Source organism: Oncorhynchus keta, chromosome 18 (genome assembly GCF_023373465.1).
Source record: "Oncorhynchus keta strain PuntledgeMale-10-30-2019 chromosome 18, Oket_V2, whole genome shotgun sequence".
Taxonomy (NCBI): Eukaryota; Metazoa; Chordata; class Actinopteri; order Salmoniformes; family Salmonidae; genus Oncorhynchus; species Oncorhynchus keta.
Genome location: NC_068438.1, coordinates 40136467 through 40150227, shown reverse-complemented (window position 1 = coordinate 40150227; position 13761 = coordinate 40136467). Strand labels below are relative to the sequence as shown.

Here is a 13761-nt window from a genome sequence, read left to right as displayed (position 1 = left end):
AAAGCACATTGGGTTGCGGCAGAACACTGCAAACACAGGAGAAGTTTGTGTGACTCACAGAAACCTTGGCGTTGAGATGTGTGTGAGTGTACAGTATTACTCACAGGAACACTGGAGTTGAGATGTGTGTGAGTGTACAGTATTACTCACAGGAACACTGGAGTTGAGATGTGTGTGAGTGTACAGTATTACTCACAGGAACACTGGAGTTGAGATGTGTGTGTGAGTTTACTGTATTACTCACAGGAACACTGGAGTTGAGATGTGTGTGAGTGTACAGTATTACTCACAGGAACACTGGAGTTGAGATGTGTGTGAGTGTACTGTATTACTCACAGGAACACTGGAGTTGAGATGTGTGTGAGTGTACAGTATTACTCACAGGAACACTGGAGTTGAGATGTGTGTGAGTGTACTGTATTACTCACAGGAACACTGGAGTTGAGATGTGTGTGAGTGTACTGTATTACTCACAGGAACACTGGAGTTGAGATGTGTGTGAGTGTACTGTATTACTCACAGGAACACTGGAGTTGAGATGTGTGTGAGTGTACTGTATTACTCACAGGAACGCTGGAGTTGAGATGTGTGTGAGTGTACTGTATTACTCACAGGAACACTGGAGTTGAGATGTGTGTGAGTGTACTGTATTACTCACAGGAACGCTGGAGTTGAGATGTGTGTGAGTGTACTGTATTACTCACAGGAACACTGGAGTTGAGATGTGTGTGAGTGTACAGTATTACTCACAGGAACGCTGGAGTTGAGATGTGTGTGAGTGTACTGTATTACTCACAGGAACACTGGAGTTGAGATGTGTGTGAGTGTACTGTATTACTCACAGGAACACTGGAGTTGAGATGTGTGTGAGTGTACTGTATTACTCACAGGAACACTGGAGTTGAGATGTGTGTGAGTGTACTGTATTACTCACAGGAACACTGGAGTTGAGGTTCAACTTCTCTCTAACTTTAATGATGACCGTGATCTCATCCAGCTGCCTTTTCAGCTGCTGCTCATCCACCTGGACCGCAACACAACCACACAGCAACATGATCGTATAACCGGTATAACTACTCACTCCGTGGTTAAATCACCACTGACCAGCTCACACTGCAGCCACCCTGGAGTTGACACTGCAGCCACCCCTCACCAAACACTGGAGCCATCCCCCTGTGAAAACTCTGCAGCCACCCCTGGACCAAATGCTGTGAGCCACCCCTACCAAACACTGGAGTTGATCCCCCTACCAAACACCGCAGCCATCCTGGAGTTGAGATGTGTGTGAGTGTACTGTATTACTACCAAACACTGGAGTTGATCCCCCTACCAAACACCGCAGCCATCCCCCTACCAAACACTGCAGATGTGTGTAGTGTACACTCGCAGCCATCCCCTACCAAATGCTGCAGCCACCCCTACCACACCGAAGCCATCCCCCTACCAAACGCTGCAGCCACCCCTACCAAACACTGCAGCCATCCCCCTACCAAACACCGCAGCCATCCCCCTACCAAACACTGCAGCCATCCCCTACCACACTGCAGCCATCCCCTACCACACTGCAGCCACTGTATTACCACACTGCAGTCACCCCCTACCAAACACTGCAGCCACCCCCTACCACACCAGCTGCCATCCCAGCTGCCAAATGCTGCAGCCTGGACCCCCAACCACACTGCAGCCATCCCCTACCAAACGCTGCAGCCACCCCCTACCAAACACTGCAGCCATCCCCCTACCAAACACCGCAGCCATCCCCTACCACACTGCAGCCATCCCCCTACCACACTGCAGCCACCCCCCTACCACACTGCAGACACCCCCCTACCAAACACTGCAGCCACCCCCTACCACACCGCAGCCATCCCCCTACCAAACACTGCAGCCACCCCCCTATCACACTGTAGTCATCCCCGTACCAAACCAAAGCACTAGCACACCACTACCAAACCATACCACTACCAAACCACTACCAAACCACTACCAAATCATCCCATTACCAAACCATCCCACTACCATCCCATCCCACTACGAAACCCTACCCCTACCAAACCATCCCCCTACCCCCCTACCAAACACTGCAGCCACCCCCCTACCAAACACTGCAGCCACCCCCCTACCACACCGCAGCCATCCCCCTACCAAATGCTGCAGCCACCCCCCTACCACACCGCAGCCATCCCCCTACCAAACACTGCAGCCACCCCCCTACCACACTGCAGCCACCCCCCTACCACACTGCAGTCACCCCCTACCAAACACTGCAGCCACCCCCTACCACACCGCAGCCATCCCCTACCAAATGCTGCAGCCACCCCCTACCACACCGCAGCCATCCCCCTACCAAACGCTGCAGCCACCCCCCCTACCAAACACTGCAGCCATCCCCCTACCAAACACTGCAGCCACCCCCCTATCACACTGTAGTCATCCCCGTACCAAACCAAAGCACTAGCACACCACTACCAAACCATACCACTAACCACACCCCTACCAAACTATCCCACTACCAAACCACTACCAAACCACTACCAAATCATCCCATTACCAAACCATCCCACTACCATCCCATCCCACTACGAAACCCTACCCCTACCAAACCATCCCCCTACCAAACCATCCCCCTACCAAACATCCCACTACCAAACCATACCACTACCAAACCATACCACTACCAAAAACAAACCATCCCCCTACCAAATCACACCACTACCAAACCATTCCACTACCACACCATACCACTACCAAACCATCCCAATACCATGCCACTACCAAACCATCCCCCAACCAAACCAACCCACTAACAAACCATCACCAAATCATCCCACTGCCACACCATCCCACTACCAAACCACTATCACTACCAAACCACTACCACACTATCCCACTACTACACCATACCACTATGAAACCATCCCAATACCATGCCACTACCATCCCATCCCACTACCAAACCATCCTACTACCGCCACCAAACCACAACCGCTACCAAAACATCCCACTACCAACCCACTACCAAAGCATCCCACTACCAAACCATACCCCTACCAGACCCTCACCATTACCAAATCACTACCAAATCACTACCACATCACTACCACATCACTACCACTACCAAATCATCCCACAACCAAATCATCCCACGACCAAACCATCCCACGACCAAACCATCCCACGACCAAACCATCCCACGACCAAACCATCCCACGACCAAACCATCCCACGACCAAACCATCCCACGACCAAACCATCCCACGACCAAACCATCCCACGACCAAACCATCCCACGACCAAACCATCCCACGACCAAACCATCCCACTACCAAACCATCCCACTACCAAACCACAACCGCTACCAAACCGCTACCAAACCGCTACCAAACCATACCACTACCAAACCATACCACTACCAAACCATACCACTACCAAACCATACCACTACCATCCCATACCACTACCAAACCATACCACTACCAAACCAAACCATTCCACTACCACACCACCACCAAACCACTACCAAACCGTCCCAATACCATGCCACTACCATCCCACTACCAAACCATCCCACTACCAAACCACTACCGCTACCAAACCACAACCAAACCATCCCACTAACAAACCATCACCAAATCATCCCACTACCACACCACCCCACTACCAAACCACTACCACTACCAAACCATCCCACTACTACACCATACCACTATGAAACCACCCCAATACCATGCCACTACCATCCCACTACCAAACCATCCCACTACCAAACCATCCTACTACCAAACCACTACCAAACCACAACCAAAACATCCCACTACCAACCCACTACCAAAGCATCCCACTACCAAACCATACCCCTACCAAACCATCCCACTACCAAACCCTCACCAATACCAAATCACGACCACGACCAAACCATCCCACTACCAAACCATCCCACTACCGCAACCAAACCATTACCAAACCATCCCCCTACCAAACCATCCCACTACCAAACCACTACCAAAACATCCCACTACTAAACCATACCCCTACCAAACCAAACCATACCCCTACCAAACCAAACCATACCCCTACCAAACCAAACCATACCCCTACCAAACCAAACCACACCACTACCAAACCACACCACTACCAAACCAAACCATCCCCCTACCACACCATACCACTACCAAATCACACCACTACCAAACCATCCCCCTACCAAACCATCCCACGACCAAACATCCCACTACCAAACCATACCCCTACCAGACCACTACCAAACCATCCCACTACCAAACCCTCACCACTACCAAACCACTACCGCTACCAAACCACAACCTCTACCAAACCACAACCGCTACCAAACCATCCCACTACCAAAACATCCCACTACCAAACCACTACCAAACCATCCCCCTACCAAACTACTACCACTACCAAACCATCCCACTACCAAATCACTACCAAACCATACCACTACCAAATCACTACCAAAACCAAACCATACCATTACGTACCACTACCAAACCAAACCACTACCAAACCAAACCACATCCCCTACCAAACCATCCCCCTACCAAACCACTACCAAACCACCCCCCTACCAAACCACTACCAAACCAAACCACTACCAAACCATCCCCCTACCAAACCAAACCACTACCAAACCATCCCCTACCAAACCACTACCAAACCAAACCAAACCACTACCAAACCATCCCGTACCAAACCACTACAAAACCATCCCACTACCAAACCAAACCACTACCAAACCATCCCCCTACCAAACCAAACCACTACCAAACCACCCCCCTACCAAACCATCCCCCTACCAAACCAAACCAAACCACTACCAAACCATCCCCTACCAAACCAAACCATCCCCCTACCAAACCAAACCACTACCAAACCAAACCACCCCAAACTAGAAACCACTACCAAACCAAACCACTACCAAACCATCCCCCTACCAAACCAAACCAAACCACTACCAAACCACCCCCTACCAAACCATCCCCTACCAAACCAAACCAAACCACTACCAAACCATCCCCCTACCAAACCAAACCATCCCCCTACCAAACCAAACCACTACCAAACCATCCCACTACCAAATCACAAACCATCCCCTACCAAACCAAACCATCCCCACTACCAAACCAAACCATCCCCCTACCAAACTAAACCAAACCACTACCAAACCAAACCACCCCCCTACCAAACCACTACCAAACCAAACCACTACCAAACCATCCCCCTACCAAACCACCCCCACTACCAAACCATCCCCCCTACCAAACCAAACCACCCCCTACCAAACCATCCCCTACCAAACCAAACCATCCCCCTACCAAACCAAACCAAACCACTACCAAACCATCCCCCTACCAAACCAAACCATCCCCCTACCAAACCAAACCATCCCCCTACCAAACCACCCCCCTACCAAACCACTACCAAACCAACCAAGTGACTTACAGGAGCAATTATGGTTAAGTAACTTGCTCAAGGGCATATCCATATCTTTCAGTTTTTTACATTTTATTTAACTAGGCAAGTCAGTTAAGAACAAATTCTTATTTTACAATGACTGCCTACTCCGTCCAACCCCTTCCCTAACCCAGACGAACACTGGGCCAATTGTGCGCCACCCGGTTGTGATACACCCCGGGATTGAACCAGGGTCTGTGATGACGCCTCTAGCGCTGAGATGCGAACCAGAGGCCTTCTGGTTACAGGTTCAATGCTCTTAACCGCTAGGCTACCTACTGCCTTTACAAGGTTATGGGTCAGGGGTTAGAGTTAACAGCACCTGTGATCTCAAAGACGTCAGTGTAGTGCTCTATGAGGTCAGGGGTTAGAGTCTACAGGGTCTCTGACCTCAAAGATGTCAGTGTAGTGCTCTATGAGGTTAGGGGTCAGGGGTTAGAGTCTACAGGGTCTCTGACCTCAAAGACGTCCGTGTAGTGCTCTATGAGTTCCTCTACGACGCGGCCAGCTGTGAAGTCCTTCCCGTCGCTCTGGAACAGTGTTGGGCCAAATACTATAGCCAGGTTATGGAGATTCATCTGGTTCAGCTCTGCAAACCGCTGCACACTGTGGACAACACACACACTGTTACACTCTGAGCGGAGGGGTGTGTGTGTGTGTGTGTGTGTGTGTGTGTGTGTGTGTGTGTGTGTGTGTTTATATGCGTCTCACCAGTAGAGGTGGTTGACCAGGGCTCGTAGCGTGGCCTTGTTGACTCTGGGCAGGCGGCTCAGCAGCAGCTGGTACTGAGAGATCTTCTTGCTCTCCTCTGGGATCACTGACAAACAACACACACACACACAGTGTTTGAGTTAGGGTATAGGATACAGGGTCTTGGGGTTAGGGTGTAGGATACAGGGTGTAGGGGTTAGGGTGTAGGATACACGGTGTAGGGGTTAGGGTGTAGGATACACTGTGTAGGGGTTAGGGTGTAGGATACAGGGTGTAGGGGTTAGGGTGTAGGATACACGGTGTAGGGGTTAGGGTGTAGGATACAGGGTGTAGGGGTTAGGGTGTAGGATACACGGTGTAGGGGTTAGGGTGTAGGATACAGGGTGTAGGATACCGGGTGTAGGATACCGGGTGTAGGATACCGGGTGTAGGGGTTACGGTGTAGGATACCGGGTGTAGGGGTTAGGGTGTAGGATACAGGGTGTAGGGGTTAGGGTGTAGGATACAGGGTCTTAGGGTGTAGGGTAGGGTGTAGGGGTTAGGGTGTAGGGGTTAGGGTGTAGGGGTTAGGGTGTAGGGGTTAGGGTGTAGGGGTTAGGGTGTTAGCGTGCAGGGTGTTAGCGTGCAGGGTGTTAGCGTGCAGGGTGTTAGCGTGCAGGGTGTTAGCGTGCAGGGTGTTAGCGTGCAGGGTGTTAGCGTGCAGGGTGTTAGCGTGCAGGGTGTTAGCGTGCAGGGTGTTAGCGTGCAGGGTGTTAGCGTGCAGGGTGTTAGCGTGTGGGTCTCACCAGGTGTGCTGAGCCATGCACTAGCATGTTTGGTGAACAGGCCCTCTCCAGACTCTCTGAAGAAGCGTTTCAGTGTGTTAGACACGTCGTCCACCTGGTGCTCCTCCTCCTTCAGACGCACATTACGGGCATCACGCCGAAACGCCTCGCACAGCGCCGCCACGCGACTGTTCACACCGCTCTTACGGTAGATACCCTCAGACGTCAGACCTAAAACACACACAGTTTAAAACTCAGAGACACACTAATATCCACTCCACAACACATACTCCTGACATGGTTCACAGTGTTTCAATTCTCCCCCTTCTCTTACTGACCAACCAAGACTGTCAGAGGTCAGAGTAGCAGCCAATCAGAGCACAGAAGGGATTATGAAGAGAGTCAGCAGACGGAATAGACTAACATGCTGACCACACTGCTCACGTACGCCAAAGAGCGTCTGCGTTGCCAAGCGCTAAAATAGAAGTCAGTTCTATTTGTGACGCTGAACACGGTGCAAGTCCTGCCTCTCCCATCTCATTGGTTATACCCACGTCGGTGATTGAAAGTTGAACGGAGGTCGGTCGGTTGTGGTAATACACCTTATTATGAAAGTTAGCTGCTAATCACCATATAAAGTCCAAAGAAGAAAAGGACGAAGGAGGAGCGATGACGAGAAACTATTTGGTTGACCATTTTATGTGTGGATTAATTGTTGGCGTAGAGGACCTTGTGCGTTTCAGGTAAAATAACAACTCAATGTTTATATCCCAGGACAAATTAGCTAGCAACAGCAAGCTAACTAAATAGGACAAATTAGCTAGCAACAGCAAGCTAACTAAATAGGACAAATTAGCTAGCAACAGCAAGCTAACTAAATAGGACAAATTAGCAAACAACTGCAAACTAACTAGCTAAAATGCCATAAATGTTGAATGTTTTTCGACCTGTCCCCAAATTAAAATAATTGGTTCAGAGTTTGTTTTGATGTTTCAACCTGGTGTCGTGATGGCGTTTGGTGTGGGAGGACAAAATCCATTTGCACACGCGGATGCACGGGTGTGTCGGGTTTGGTGTAAGACTGCAGTCCAAATACGTTATTTTTACCCCCTCAGCCGTTACTTTCCCTCAGGGTAATCCCAGTCGAAACCGGATACAGTTTGATTGCCATTTTAAGTGGAGGTCCAATTCACAAACGATGCCCCCTCGGCCCTAGATTTAGCTTGAGGGAGTGAAGAACTTTGGTCACTTACGGGGTTGATATGACCCACAATTCAATGCAAATTGTATTCACATGTCAAACTCTGGTGTGTCAAATTTAATCAACAAGGCTGCATTTTCTGCACGTCAGAAAAAAGTATGAAGCTAGCGTGCTAAAAAAAAAAAAAATATATATATATATATATATATATATATATATATAAAAATACACACACACACATTGATTTTAGTGTTGGCAAATTGGCTTAGTCTCGTACTGAGGAGCCTATAAAATATAAACGATTTTTGGAATTCTGAAATGTATTGGAATAAATGACCAAACTATAAAACTTGCTACGTTAGCTTGCTAGCCAGCTATGGGTAACTGTAGCTAGCTTCCTGACAGGAGTGCTGGCTAGATACGTTAGCTTGCTAGGTACATTAATAGCTTTAGGTTAGTTGTTTTTAAGCTCAACTTGAAGATTTCCACCAAGTACGTTGCCTCTCCAATCATCACTCTCACTCGCTTGGGCAAGGCACACACGGATGTGACAATGTAAAGCATCATTCAAGGGCTGAGGGTTTAGGGTTGAGGGCTGTCTACTTTGAGTTTGAAACGCAGCCAAACATTTCAATCACGAAACAGGATAAACTATCCAGAACCCAACAGGAACAGCCTGATCTCCAGTAAGACCAGTGAGTCATAATAGGAAATAAACTACAGGGAGAAAGAGAGAGAAGTTAACACATGACTGGGGGGAGAGAGAGAGAGAGAACAGTGCTGATTTGTTGACCTTTGCTTCTCGGTCTCTGTGAGCCAGAACTCCCGCTATTACAGTCACGAGGCAACACACACAGCTACACACACAGCTACACACTCTTACCGCACTGTGTGATATAGTCAATGCAGCGGTCCACTATAACAGGGATGTCGGCCTCAGTTAGTTGCTGCTGACTAAGAGAGTCTCCTGCACTGCCTGCTGCTTTCTGGATGCCCACACACCAACCCTGGAAGTCAAGCTTCCTCTCCCCCTCGATGTACAGTGTCCTGGAGAGGGAGGGAGGTAGGGGGTTTAGGAAGAATAAGAGGGAGGGAGGGAGGGAGGGAGGGAGGGAGGGTGGGAGGGAGGGAGGGAGGGGGGAGGGAGGGAGGGAGGGAGGGAGGGAGGGAGGGAGGGAGGGAGGGAGGGAGGGGGTAGGAAGAATGAGAGGGAGGGAGTGAGACAGGGAGATAGGGGGGTGGGTAGAATGAGAGGGAGGAAGAGGAAGGAATGAAACCTCTTTAGTGGGTCAATATACAGTTGAAGTCGGAAATGTACATATACCTTAGCCAAAAACATTTAAACGCAGTGTTTCACAATTCCTGACATTTAAATCCTATTAAAAATTCCCTGTCTTAGGTCAGTTAGGATCATCACTTTATTTTAAGAATGTGAAATGTCAGAATAATAGTAGAGAGAATGATTCATTTCAGTTTTTATTTCTTTCATCACATTCTCAGTGGGTCAGAAGTTTACATACACTCAATTAGTATTTGGTAGCATTGCCTTTAAATTGTTTAACTTGGTTCAAACGTTTCGGGTAGTCTTCCACAAGCTTCCCACAATAAGTTGGGTGAATTTTAGCCCATTCCTCCTGACAGAGCTGGTGTAACTGAGTCAGGTTTGTAGGCCTGCTCGCTCACACATGCTTTTTCAGTTCTGCTCACAAATGTTCTATGGGATTGAGGTCAGGGCTTTGTGATGGCCACTCCAATACCTTGACTTTGTTGTACTTAAAGCCATTTTGCCACAACTGTAAGTCGCTTTGGATAAAAGCGTCTGCTAAATGGCATATATATATATATATATATATATATATATATATTTTGCCACAACTTTGGAAGTATGCTTGGGGTCATTGTCCATTTCGAAGACCCATTTGCGACCAAGCTTTAACTTCCTGACTGATGTCTTGAGATGTTGCTTCAATATATCCAAATCATTTTCCTGTCTCGTGATACCATCTATTTTGTGAAGTGCACCAGTACCTCCTGCAGCAAAGTACCCCACAACATGATGCTGCCACCCCCGTGCTTCACGGTTGGGATGGTGTTCTTCGGCTTGCAAGCATCCCCCTTTTTCCTCCAAACATAACGATGGTCATTATGGCCAAACAGTTCTATTTTTGTTTCATCAGACCAGACGACATTTCTCCAAAAAGTACAGTCTTTGTCCCCATGTGCAGTTGCAAACCGTAGTCAGTCTTTTTTTATGGCAGTTTTGGAGCAGTGGCTTCTTCCTTGCTGAGTGGCCTTTCAGGTTATGTCGATATAGGACTCGTTTTACTGTGGGTGTAGATACTTTTGTACCCGTTTCCTCCAGCATCTTCACAAGGTCCTTTGCTGTTGTTCTGGGATCGATATTCACTTTTCACACCAAAGTACGTTCGTCTCTAGGAGACAGGACGCGTCTCCTTCCTGAGCGGTATGATGGCTACGTGGTCCCATGGTGTTTATACTTGCGTACTATTGTTCATCTGTACAAACAAACATGGTACCTTCAGGCATTTGGAAATTGCTCCCAAGGATGAACCAGACTTGTGGAGGTCTACAATTTTTTTTCTGAGGTCTTGACTGATTTCTTTTGATTTTCCCCATGATGTCAAGCAAAGAGGCACTGAGTTTGAATGTAGGCCTTGAAATACATCCACAGGTACTCCTCCAATTGACTCAAATTATGTACATTTGCCTATCAGAAGCTTCTAAAGTCATGACATAATTTTCTGGAATTTCCCAAGCTGTTTAAAGGCACAGTCAACTTAGTGTATGTAAACTTCTGACCCACTGGAATTGTGATACAGGGAAATTTGAGTGAAATAATCTGTCTGTAAACAATTGTGTTCCAACCTAAGTGTATGTAAACTAGTTTTAATAACTCCAACCTAAGTGTATGTAAACTTCCGACTTAAACTGTAATAGCGCTAATGTCTACACATTTAAACCATCTAATTTTGCCACCTATTCAGTCCTGTTTCAACTCATCCATTTCCCTGAACAAACAGCAAAGAGAAAGTAAACATAAATGTTGTTAAAAAGTCAGAGGCCATGTGGCAGCATCATCATCAGAGTCAATCACCACCTTCCGGAGACACCTGAAACCCCACCTCTTTAAGGAATACCCAGGATAGGATAAGTAATCCTTCTCCCCCCTAAAAGATTTAGATGCACTATTGTAAAGTGACTGTTCCACTGGATGTCATAAGGTGAATGCACCAATTTGTAAGTCGCTCTGGATAAGAGCGTCTGCTAAATGACTTAAATGTAAATGTAATCCTCTCACCTGCCTCTCTCCACCAGAACCAGCACCTCATTCTCCTGCTGGATCGCTGAGACAAACACACATTTGGAACCATTTAATGGTGGTACAAACAGTGTGTGTGTATGGTCTTGTTCTTCTATCCTCATGGGGACCTGAAATCCACAACTGTCCCCTCAAGGATAGTAAACCAAGGAATATTCTCCCTTCTGGGGACACCTCCCACGTCCCCATGAGGACAAAGGCTATTTTAAGTTTAGGGGTCAGATGTAGGGTTAGAGCTACGGTTAAGGGTCAGATTTAGGGTTAGAGCTAAGGTTAGGGGTCAGAATTAGGGTTAGAGCTAAGGTTAGGGTAAATAGGAATTTAAACAGAAATACATTTTAGGTCCCCACGAGAATAGAAGAAGTGTGTATGTGTGTATGTGTGTGTGTGTGTGTGTGTGTGTGTGTGTGCGCATGTGCGTACTCACAGAGCTCCTGTAATTTGCGTAGGTGTATCTCCTCCTCTTCCTCACTGTCCTCCAGGTAGGCATGGAGGGAGGAGCCAACCAGCGCAAACCAGCCAACACGAGGGCTCTGTAGGTTCAACCCGTCCTTGTACTTCAGCCGGCCAATCCGCTCAAAGCTCAGTCTCAACAGAGCCTCTGCATTGGATGGAATAAACATCTAGGGAGAAGAGGGGGAGTCAAATATGTTTAAGGATCCATCACACAGCTGAGCCTTGAGTGGTGGTGGTTACCTAGGTTATGGTCAGTGTGAGTGGGTACATAGGTTATGGTCAGTGTGAGTGGTTACCTAGGTTATGGTCAGTGTGAGTGGTTACCTAGGTTATGGTCAGTGTGAGTGGTTACCTAGGTTATGGTCAGTGTGAGTGGTTACCTAGGTTATGGTCAGTGTGAGTGGTTACCTAGGTTATGGTCAGTGTGAGTGGTTACATAGGTTATGGTCAGTGTGAGTGGTTACATAGGTTATGGTCAGTGTGAGTGGTTACCTAGGTTATGGTCAGTGTGAGTGGTTACCTAGGTTATGGTCAGTGTGAGTGGTTACCTAGGTTATCGTCAGTGTGAGTGGTTACCTAGATTATGGTCAGTGTGAGTGGTTACCTAGGTTATGGTCAGTGTGAATGGTTACCTAGGTTATGGTCAGTGTGAGTGGTTACCTAGGTTATGGTCAGTGTGAGTGGTTACCTAGGTTATGGTCAGTGTGAGTGGTTACCTAGGTTATGGTCAGTGTGAGTGGTTACCTAGGTTATGGTCAGTGTGAGTGGTTACCTAGGTTATGGTCAGTGTGAGTGGTTACCTAGGTTATGGTCAGTGTGAGTGGTTACCTAGGTTATGGTCAGTGTGAGTGGTTACCTAGGTTATGGTCAGTGTGAGTGGTTATCTAGGTTATGGTCAGTGTGAGTGGTTACCTAGGTTATGGTCAGTGTGAGTGGTTACCTAGGTTATGGTCAGTGTGAGTGGTTACCTAGGTTATGGTCAGTGTGAGTGGTTACCTAGGTTATGGTCAGTGTGAGTGGTTACCTAGGTTATGGTCAGTGTGAGTGGTTACCTAGGTTATGGTCAGTGTGAGTGGTTACCTAGGTTATGGTCAGTGTGAGTGGTTACCTAGGTTATGGTCAGTGTGAGTGGTTACTTAGGTTATGGTCAGTGTGAGTGGTTACCTAGGTTATGGTCAGTGTGAATGGTTACCTAGGTTATGGTCAGTGTGAGTGGTTACCTAGGTTATGGTCAGTGTGAGTGGTTACCTAGGTTATGGTCAGTGTGAGTGGTTACCTAGATTATGGTCAGTGTGAGTGGTTACATAGGTTATGGTCAGTGTGAGTGGTTACCTAGGTTATGGTCAGTGTGAGTGGTTACCTAGGTTATGGTCAGTGTGAGTGGTTACCTAGGCGATGGTCAGTTTCGTATTGCGTCAGATAACAACATTGACGAATACGCTAATTCGGTGTGCGAGTTCATTAGAACGTGCGTTGAAGATGTCGTTCCCATAGCAACGATTAAAACATTCCCTAACCAGAAACCGTGGATTGATGGCAGCATTCACGTGAAACTGAAAGCGCGAACCACTGCTTTTAATCAGGGCAAGGTGTCTGGCAACATGACTGAATACAAACAGTGCAGCTATTCCCTCCGCAAGGCTATTAAACAAGCTAAGCGTCAGTACAGAGACAAAGTAGAATCTTAATTCAACGGCTCAGACACAAGAAGTATGTGGCAGGGTCTACAGTCAATCACGGACTACAAGAAGAAAACCAGCCCAGTCACGGACCAGGATGTCTTGCTCCCAGGCAGACTAAATAACTTTTTTGCC

The 13761-nt window shown here is 47.8% G+C and overlaps 1 protein-coding gene and 1 long non-coding RNA gene across 11 annotated transcripts in view; one reads left to right on the top strand and one right to left on the bottom strand.

Annotated features, from left to right (window-relative positions):
* Positions 1–13761, bottom strand: part of LOC118381510 (arf-GAP with Rho-GAP domain, ANK repeat and PH domain-containing protein 1) — a 149621-nt gene that overhangs the window by 27145 nt on the left and 108715 nt on the right. Inside the window, exons 18-24 of the mRNA XM_052468895.1 lie at positions 11919–12114; positions 11471–11516; positions 9035–9198; positions 6972–7181; positions 6187–6292; positions 5934–6081; positions 935–1024 (exon numbers count right to left, since the gene is read on the bottom strand). Of these exons, the coding sequence (XP_052324855.1) occupies positions 935–1024; positions 5934–6081; positions 6187–6292; positions 6972–7181; positions 9035–9198; positions 11471–11516; positions 11919–12114 (960 nt within the window). The remainder of the gene's footprint in view (positions 1–934; positions 1025–5933; positions 6082–6186; positions 6293–6971; positions 7182–9034; positions 9199–11470; positions 11517–11918; positions 12115–13761) is intronic.
* Positions 156–935, top strand: LOC127908791 (uncharacterized). Of its 10 annotated transcripts, none has more exons than XR_008068443.1 (5): positions 156–264; positions 309–356; positions 447–540; positions 677–724; positions 815–935. It is a non-coding gene; the product is annotated as an uncharacterized LOC127908791 (long non-coding RNA). The 10 variants fall into 10 exon arrangements; XR_008068440.1 differs by lacking the exon at positions 677–724 and adding an exon at positions 585–632; XR_008068444.1 differs by lacking the exon at positions 677–724 and adding an exon at positions 585–632 and having other exon boundaries at positions 401–494.